General features: G+C 40.5%; 1 protein-coding gene across 1 annotated transcript in view; it reads right to left on the reverse strand.

The window, feature by feature from the left end:
- Positions 1-2,238: 2,238 nt before the first annotated feature.
- Positions 2,239-9,829, reverse strand: part of LOC116095100 (pyroglutamylated RF-amide peptide receptor) — a 79,555-nt gene continuing 71,964 nt past the window's right edge. The window contains exons 6-8 of the mRNA XM_031376628.1: positions 5,176-5,411; positions 3,558-3,655; positions 2,239-2,933 (exon numbers count right to left, since the gene is read on the reverse strand). Of these exons, the coding sequence (XP_031232488.1) occupies positions 2,527-2,933; positions 3,558-3,655; positions 5,176-5,411 (741 nt within the window). The 3' untranslated portion in view covers positions 2,239-2,526. The remainder of the gene's footprint in view (positions 2,934-3,557; positions 3,656-5,175; positions 5,412-9,829) is intronic.

Raw genomic sequence — 9,829 nt, forward strand, 5'->3', positions numbered from 1 at the left:
TGCTACCTGTGAAGATTAGCATCATGCGCATGCTACCTGTGAAGATTAGCATCATGTGCATGCTACCTGTGAAGAGTAGCACCATGTGCATACTACCTGTGAAGAGTAGCACCATGTGCATACTACCTGTGAAGAGTAGCATCATGTGCATACTACCTGTGAAGAGTAGCACCATGTGCATACTACCTGTGAAGAGTAGCATCATGCGCATACTACCTGTGAAGAGTAGCATCATGCGCATGCTACCTGTGAAGAGTAGCATCATGCGCATGCTACCTGTGAAGAGTAGCATCATGTGCATGCTACCTGTGAAGAGTAGCATCATGTGCATGCTACCTATGAAGATTAGCAGCACGCTCACCTCTATTTTTACTCAGCAATGACTTCTCACCATTTTTTTCCTGAAGAATCTGCTATTCTTACAGGAAATGAAGTTAAGTGGCTGCATGGTAAAGTTTGGGTGATAAAACTGAAAGTTGTTAGATTAGTGCAAAAATAACTATTAATGGAATGCCCAATAAAGGAATTTTAGCAGTGTGGTGGTATTAAAGATCAAATTAAACATAAAGAAGAATGCCCCAATGTCCAGGAGCACTGGCTGCACTTGCAGAGGGCAGCACCCATGTGACAATACTTTCCCCAGCACCCATGTGGCAGTACAATTACCATCTGTAATCCAGTCTCAGACAATCTGATGCCCTCCTCTGAGCTCCATGGGCCCAGGCATGCACATGGTACACAGACATGTGAGCAGTTCCCCCTGCCCCTCAGAGGTTCTTGAATGTGTAGTTTCTTGTCACTAAAATTACTTTACCCATCACACATATCCATCAATGCTCCTTGAAAATATAGACCATGTTGAAATAGCATTTAGTCATTCTTCTGTTGGAAGTCATCAGGGTGACTATCTCCTTTGAATTTATTATTTATGGATAAAAGCATAAATATACACACAACTTTTCATTGTCATATTGAAGTCATATGAGTTTTTATCAGTTAAAAAAAGATATTAGCACATTAGGCCCATTGTTAAGGATTTAGCAATGTAGTGATCACTGTTTTGTTACAATGTAACTAGACAAGAAAGGTGACAAGTTATGAAGGCACTCCATAAAATACAAATATCTCTTTGTCAACTTCCTCAATTTTCCTGTGTCATGTGATTTGTCTTTCTTATTCTACACAGTTTTCCCTTTCTCCTTTTCAATAGCACTTCATTGATGCACATGACATGAAATGCCTGGAACTGAGGGAACACAAGCAGTTTGTGCTCTTTAGTTTCCAAATCTTAAAGCTTAAATTATGAAATATTCTGAGTTCTTCAGATAGAAAATGAGTGCTGGAAAACCAGAGTTAGGTGAGAAGGCTGTGGCTGGGCTTTGGGTTCATTGACTATTGGGAAGGCTACAGCAATAGAGGTGTTCTGATTCCTGACATGTGGAGCACACAAGCCAGGGGCTGAGCTAGTGGGGAGCTCTGTTCTTCCTGACCCACCATTTGGAGGCTGGCCTTGAACAGGCTTAGAGTTGCTTCAGACCTTCTACATTAGTCTACTAAGAGAGTGTCTCTCTTAAAGTCTTTCATCTCACTAGAGGAAATAAAGTGGCAAAAGAGATAAACACCTGATAGTTCTATCCATCACCTGTTATCTCTCTGTCCTCTCTCTCTCTATCTCCCTCTCTCTGTCTGTCTGTCTTTGTCTCTGTCTCTCTCTCTGTTTCTGTCTCTCTGTCTCTCTCTCTCTCTCTCTCTCTCTCACCAATAAATGAAGTTACCTAACTTTGATTTTGATGGGAACTATGTTACAACACAGTCAGGAGAGGAGAGTGCGACAGCAATGGAATTAATATTAGCAAGGAAAGTGGGGCTGGAGACAGGAGGGGCAGGGCCACGACTCAGAGTTCATCTCTTTAGAGTAAGACATGCCTTCCTTTCCCATCACACATTGTTTCACCACAACTCTGTGATGTAAACAAGGTAGAACCTCCATTCATACAGAACAATAGAGACTTAAGAAGATGATGTCACTTATCAATCACCACAGAGGCAGTGTGCAGCTCCAATGTGACATTTGTCTCTTAACTTTTATTAGTTGTCACTTGCCTGATTCTTCATCTTCTTTGATTTTTTAAAATTATGGTACAGATGTCAGTTGCAAGGACTGTTTTCCAAACTTCAATAGCACACTATAAATTACATTATGATGCTCAAATGTTTAATATTCAAGGTTGATGATACAGTTTTAATAATTTTTCATCCAGCTTAGCAATACACAAAAGTCACATTACATTGACTACATGGATAAAACTACTTCCAAAACCATTGCTTTATTATGTACAAAGTCTTTCATAAATCTACTTTAAAAATCTACAAAGCTGTTATAATAATTTTTCAGTTACAATGCTATATATTATTTCCATTTAAATGGAAAACATGTCTTGTTTCTCTTCTTGTCATTTAAAAAATATTCCTGACCTTTGCTCAAAATAACTTTCCATACAAATGATATTAATTATGAAGATGCCATTACAATTCATGTCCACTGCCGAAAGTAGAGTTTTCAGAAAGTTCAGAACTGAAGAAGGCAAGCTGTCGCTTGAGCTGCCTTTTCTCCCCCGGCTGCTCACACAATTTGACATCATTATTGGCATTGCTAAATGCGTCTCCTTTGGTTTCCTCCACTGGACACTTTAGTCGCAATAACTTTGCTCTCTTCTGCATCATTGAAATTCCAGAATTCCCAGGCTTCCGTGCTGGGGAGAAGGTTTCTTTTACTATGCAATAGCAAACCGCAGACAAAAAATTCTTTTTGAAGTTTTCATTCATAAATGCATACACAAAGGGATTACAGATGGAGTTGAAAAAGCCAATTGTTTGTGCGACAGCAAAAACCATCTTGATTGTGACATCATCATATTCTTTTTCAAAATTACCTAAAATAGAACCATATTTTAGAACACTGATTGTCTTTATCAAGAAAATTAAAAACTACTTATCATGTGATGTTGTCAGAGGCAAAAGGCATATAAGTGTCTGAAGACAATCTGGGGAGAGGAATCTGGTTATCCAGAAACAAAAGAGTACATTACTGTGCCCACAGCTTTTCAACTAAATAATTCAAGCGTCATGTAAACTAGAAGTGGTCTTTCAAATATTCACCTGCATTGCAGAAAACACAACCATACAGAGAACCATGTGAAGTCTTAGCTTACCAGGGAGAAATTCTGAGGCGCCAACTGAAATCCTAGGTATTATTAAATTAATAAGGTGGGAGTCGAGGTTGTAAAAAGATGCCACATTGCACCCTCCTTAGGAATAACGTAAGACTGTGGGAGCTTTTCTTTATTGTATGCGACAACTAAAGTACGCTTATGTACCCAAGTGTTGTCATCACACACAATCACCCATCGCACAGAAGGTTGGTGCTCCTTTAACAGGAGAGAACCAACTCAAGGCTTGGTATTTAATTAAGCCAGTCAAGGGGTTTACAGTTGTTCCTGTCTGCTCTAGCAGGAAAGGGTCCAAAGAGTCACCAAATGAGAACACCAAATACTCACTGTACTCGACCATCATGTGAACAACATGGAAAGGTGCCCAGCACGCAGCAAAGAGAGCCACCACTGTCACCATCATAATGACAGCTCGCTTCTTCTTCCTAGACTTGCAAGAGGGAATTGTGTTGGTTCACTTTCCCATGGAAATGTGGTAAACAGCAAGACTGGAATAAAAGCTGAGCTTAGCCCACTCCTACACAACAGCATCATCTTTCCCTGTTTGTTTTACCCCTGTCTTCACTGTCTTCATGTAATAAACATGCTTATGGTGTGTGCTCATGTGGGCCTGGCATTCCACTAGGTTACAGACATGAATTATACCATCAATATTCAAGCAAATCCATGGGCCAATGCAGAGACTGAGGCACAGAGAAGGCTCCATGATTTGCAGTCAGATGGCTAGTAATGGATGTACTTTGGGTTTGGATTTAGGAGTCTAAGTTCAGTGACTTTAATTCACTATATATTGCTCATGTCTGTGATAATGAAAGATTAATATTTATTAAATACAGTAAGCTTCAAGGATAGAATTAAAATTCTAGTTCACCAGAAATTCAAACTCATTTCTTTATTCTTCTTATAAGGTACACTAGAACTATATATTTGTTTTATATTTTAAAAGTTTATACCTGGCACCTCACTCAGTAGCTTCTCCCCCTCACCCCCACCCCACCCCACCCCCAGAAAAAGGGACAATTAATTTAATAAAAATTCGCATGATGATGAAGTCTTGGGACTCTCATAGTTCGTCCTGCAGATTATATTTATATAGAGATGGAAATGTAATCCTGATCTTAATTCTCCTCATAACACCAACTTCACTTCTGATTTAAGGACTAATGGTTTCGATCTAACTTTTTGCCACACGATAATTTGCAAACGGCTTCAAGGGTTTAAATACTCTCAACTGGCTGTATACAAATGGTTCACTAGAGGGCGCTGCACATTCGTGATTCAACTAAACCTCATTAAATCCCTGGCGGTCTGAACATTAACTCGCTTCCATAAAGATCATAAAGTCCATCTTCTGTGTAATACATGTGGCATCAGAATGTTTTTTAAGTGGATACTAATGAATAGTCAGAAAGATAGCTGTTACCTTAAAATTAATTTTCAACAATAATCATTTAATATAAGTAATATGCTCTTGTTTAAAAAGATTTTACTATACATTCCATCTCGTATGTATTCGCACCATCTTTGAGTAGCAGGAAGTAAGGGTGTTATAGTAAGAAGAAGTAGGTTATAAGAACCATTCTGCAACTTTGTACAGATGAAGAAACGAGGAGGGGGGTGGGAGCAAAGACTCGGATCTATGTCACATGGCCAGCAAAGGAGAAGAGACCCCATTGGATCACAGAGCTGTGACACTGGTTCATAGTTCTTCCTGCAGATTATATTTATATAGAGATGGAAATGTAATCCTGATCTTAATTCTCCTCATAACACCAACTTCACTTCTGATTTAAGGACTGATGGTTTCGGTCTAACTTTCTGCCACACGTTAATTTGCAAACGGCTTCAAGGGTTTAAATACTCTCAACTGAGGCTATTTTGGTGTCCTTGCCAATGGTGCCTTCTAGTACGGTGAACTAAACCATTTTACACAGAGTTGACAGACCTGGCTATTTTGGACATTTCTTTCCCGTGGATAGTTTGAAGCGCTGAACTGTCTCCAACTCTCTTCTTGATCCACAGTTCATAGCCAATCTTGCTGTAGAGGACAAGCATCACCAAAAGAGGCAGGAGGAAGAGGATGACGAGGATGAAGGTGGTGTAGATTCTCTGGTGCATGGGGCTGGCCCATTCTTCCAAGCAGCAGACATGTTCTTTTTCATATAGGAAGTCATACTTAATCTTTATGGCAAGAATAAGTGGGTTACAAGAGCCAGTAGTCAACACCAGAAGCAGCAAGTGTCATTGCAGAACACCCTTTGAAAGACTTTCCACATCTGTCACCGACTATTTCAAATGTGACTCACTGTTTTGTTGTTATGTTGCAGTGAAATGCAATTTTCCACTCACTTGCTTAGGTCTTTTGAGAACTTTGAGCTTTTAGATTTGAAATGGGATTGAGGTCTGTGCACCTTTCTTTCATTTCTGGCGGTTCTCAACCCTTAGTTTTGATTCTTACAACTTGGCAATGAGCTGAAAGAGCTCACCCACCATGTTGACTGTTGATAATACCGTATGCTCTCTGCTTTAATAATAATTAAACTAATATATTTTGCTTTGTCACTTGTTGAATAAAACAGACTTGGAGAGTCACCAGACTTCCTTTAAGTATAAGACGCTAATAGTGGCATTAAAAAGGCAACTGGTAGCCTTCAAATTCTAAGGCAAATGAGAAATGAGATCCAAATTATGGCCAACCTAAAATAATCCAAATGACCTTTGTTAGCTCATTTATTAGAACTATTCCTGGCAGACTCAGTTTTAAGCTCAAACATTATTAACAACAATAAGTGGTGTGACTCATTTCTAGGTTGCACTGAACCCTTAAAGCATATCCAAAGGCCCCATCTCTCTTCAACAGGGAAGGAGAAGTGAGAATTTACCAAGAATGCTGTCCTCCATGCAGACTGGATCTTTTCAGGTCATTACTCAGGGTCTGAACATAGCTTCACTTATGTTTATGTGCTTATGTGCAAATTCCATCACAACCTTCAGTAGCAATTGAAAAGGCAAAAAATTCCAAGTTCTGGTCTAGGTGTTACTGACAAAAATAACTGAGAATGACATAAACCATTGGAAAGCTATTTCAAGATCTGCACTTCCCATGAAGACCCACGGTAAAAACACAGTCTATTTGGGCTTCATATAAGCATGCCCTACAATGACCACAGGGGGTTCCAAAATAACAAAGCCCCATGCTAGTCTCCAGTGGGTTCACATAGCTCTGGGGATGAGCAAATCTCTAGGTGTACTCTAATTCTAGGTTCTCTCCCTAGAGAGAACACATATGGTACATCCCTAGCAATGTATTCTGCATTTCTAAGCAAGCATTTCTCTATAATTTTACTGTTAAGATGGAGCCGAGGGTTTGAGAAGTTATTCTGGGTCTATGGTGCTTCTTCTATATTGCCACTGTGCTTCTGCTTAGGTATGAGTCACATTTCTTCTCCATACAAATGTTACCATGGGCACCAAGGAAAGAGACAGTTTGTCACTGATACTAATGAAGTCCCCTTAATTCAGTTGTCAACAACCCATTGGGAAGCTTCCTGCTTTTCCCAGTGTTAAATGTAATTGTGCTTAGTGTAAAGGCCGAGTGTAGGGGAAATACTATTATGACGAGTTCTGGGAGGGGACATAAGTGTGACAGTGTTCATTTGATCACTTTTCTGCTCCATCCCTCCCCCCAAGAACTGAGAATTAAGCCATACCTGAGAGAACTGAGGAGCTAAGGTGAGCACAGTGAGAAATGCCAGTGAGCCAGGCGGTGGTGGCGCATGCCTTTAATCCCAGCACTTGGGAGGCAAAGGCAGGAGGATTTCTGAGTTCAAGACCAGCCTGGTCTACAGAGTGAGTTCCAGGACAGCCAGGGCTACACAGAGAAATGCCAGTGGCCAAGCCTCAAGTCCTATCACCCAATTGAGAAACTCAGGTCCCTATATACTCACACATACACTAATAGTGCTTAGGAATGAGGTGGCCATGAGATGCAAGCTAATACAGGACAAGAAGCAAATGTGATTGGCTGACCTAAAAGTGAGCATGGTTTTGTTAACTAGAATATACAGTAGACATTTTCTACCAATGAGTGATGAATTTATGGTATATTTAAATTATACCCTGGAGTAATGTTTCTTTTAATTGCCATATCTACTTGTTTTCTGTGGTTAAGAAATAGACTTCATGATTGGAATGTGTTATTCATGAGAGAGCCCATTGCTTTTCATTCTGCTGGTGGAAAGAGTGGCCTCAGCAGAAAGGAGCTAGCCATGTTTGTGGTGTAGAGAGGGCTGAAGAATGGACAAGCAGCCAGAGGCATTAGTTGTCTTGGGAAAACCCAGAAGAGAAGCAACCATCAGGTGTCAGAGTGACACCCAGAGGCACTGTGTCCAGACCTCTTGTAGGAGAAAAAGGTGGTCAGAGATACCCAGAAGGCAGCCACAACCCTTTACATTGTTAGAGCCAGTGGTAATTCAAGTGGAGAGAAGTGCCAAGTTTTAAACTGATTATGTGAACTTAAGAGACTAAGGCTGTGGACTGGACATTTTGTAACAGGTGTAAGACTGTTTCTGTGTGGAAAGTGAGCAGAGAAATTTAGTGAAGTGAATACTGGCAGAGCTGATGTGGGGGTTGGGGCATTCTCAGATAGCACTTCATAAGTTTGTAACACATAAAGTTGCTCTCTGCTTGCACACAGTTCAGCTCACTCAATACTCAAATCCTAGAATAAAAACCATACTGCTGGTAACATCTACTTTTACCTTATGGCTCACTTGATATTCCTTGCTTCTGGGTATGACAAGCCTAGTAAAATTCCATATTTGCTTTTCTGTTTAAAAGAGTAAAAAAAAAAAAGAAAGAAAAAGAAAAGAACTGAAGGGGACAACAACAACCCCAAGGAAGACCAACAGTGTCAACTCACTCTACCTCTGGGAGCTTGCAGAGACTGAGTCACCAACCAAAACCATACATGGACTGGCCCATGACCCCTAGCACGTATGTAGCAGAGGACGGCCTTATCTGGCCTCAGTGGGAGAGGATGAACCTAATTCTGTAGCAACTTGATGCCCCAGGGAAGGAGGTTGAGGGGAGCCTCTCTCAGAGGTGAAAGGGATGGGGCATGGGGTGAAGAACTGTGGGAGGGGGGACCAGGAGAGGAGGCAACACTTGGGATGTAAATAAATAAAATGATTAATTAAAAAGTAATTTTTCTAACAAAGAAATCCAGAGGAATTAGTATAATAAGGCTTCTGGTATACTTTGTTTTTAGTTAGAAATATTTTGATAAGTCATTTTATGTCCTATTAATTTTATTACCTATGACTATGAAAATGAAATAAAATTAATTAATTTTTAGAGGATTAAAAAAGGTAGAAAAGAATATATGATTTTATAAATTTGGTTAGGGGCTATGTGAGCAATGCCCTCTTGCTTTTGAAGATTATTATCTGTGTTAGACTACAGAAGATGTTAAAGTTCACAGCAACAGACAGGTTGGGTCAAACCAACACCCACCTTCCTTTACTGTGACTCCTCACCCAGGGCTGAACCTATCAGACCAAGGTGGAGAAAAGAGAGAGATTGAATAAGATGCTCTCTGAATGCATTTCCTGCTCAAATTCCCATTTACCAATGAAGACAAGGCTGGCAAGAAAGGCCTTATGAAAGAGAATCCACTAATCTATTACAATGTGTTGCATAAATTAACATTGAAAGAAGATATAGAGAAGGAAGGGGAAGTAGAATAGCTAAAGAGGGGCAGGAGGATCAAATGAGTAGTGCAGAGGGTGGGAGGAATATGGGCAGAGATAGCTAAACTTTATGGCTACTCAAGGGTGTGTGTGAAAACAGTACAGTAGCAGCTTTCTTAAGTTACGTACATACATGAAGGTGACCTAACTGAAATCACCAAATGTCAGAGGAGCCAGCAGCAACTGTACATCCCTCATCACCACAGGAAGCTTCCAGTACTTGGAACGGGTTGTATCGTATTGTTAGCCAAAGGAGTCCAGGGGAACCCCCAGATAACCCAGGATGTTACCAAGGCTTTGTGTTTCTCTCCACACATTGATGGCAAGACTGTATTGCTGAAAACAACCCCCACTCAACCCACTGAACACTGAGACGTGAAGCTGTGACTGTCTAAGCCTTCACCCCTACTGTCTAAAGCTACTCTGTGTGCTACCAAAGGAGAAACAGAAACTCCAACCCAGCTACAAGCTTTTTGATCTACAGTGATGTCCTGCCTACAAGATACACTAGGGCAATGATGGCACGAAGCCTGTGAGAGTAACCAGCTAATTTCTGCGTTTATGTAGGCAGCTCCATGAGGTGGAAGCCATATTCAACACTATTTAGGTGACCAAGAACCGAACCTGAGACAAGGTAGCCTGGGAACCAAGGGAAAAAACCAAATGTTACTGTTCTACAAAAGGAACATAGCAATAAAATAACTCTTAATGACATTCTACTGAACTCATAGCATTGCTAAACTATCATCATAGAAACATCCTCCTGCAACAGATGGGGACAAATGCAGAGACCCACAGCCAGATAATATGCAGAGAGGGAAAGACCTCAGAGCACTCAGCCCTCAACAG

Source organism: Mastomys coucha, unplaced genomic scaffold (assembly GCF_008632895.1).
Source record: "Mastomys coucha isolate ucsf_1 unplaced genomic scaffold, UCSF_Mcou_1 pScaffold17, whole genome shotgun sequence".
NCBI lineage: Eukaryota > Metazoa > Chordata > Mammalia > Rodentia > Muridae > Mastomys > Mastomys coucha.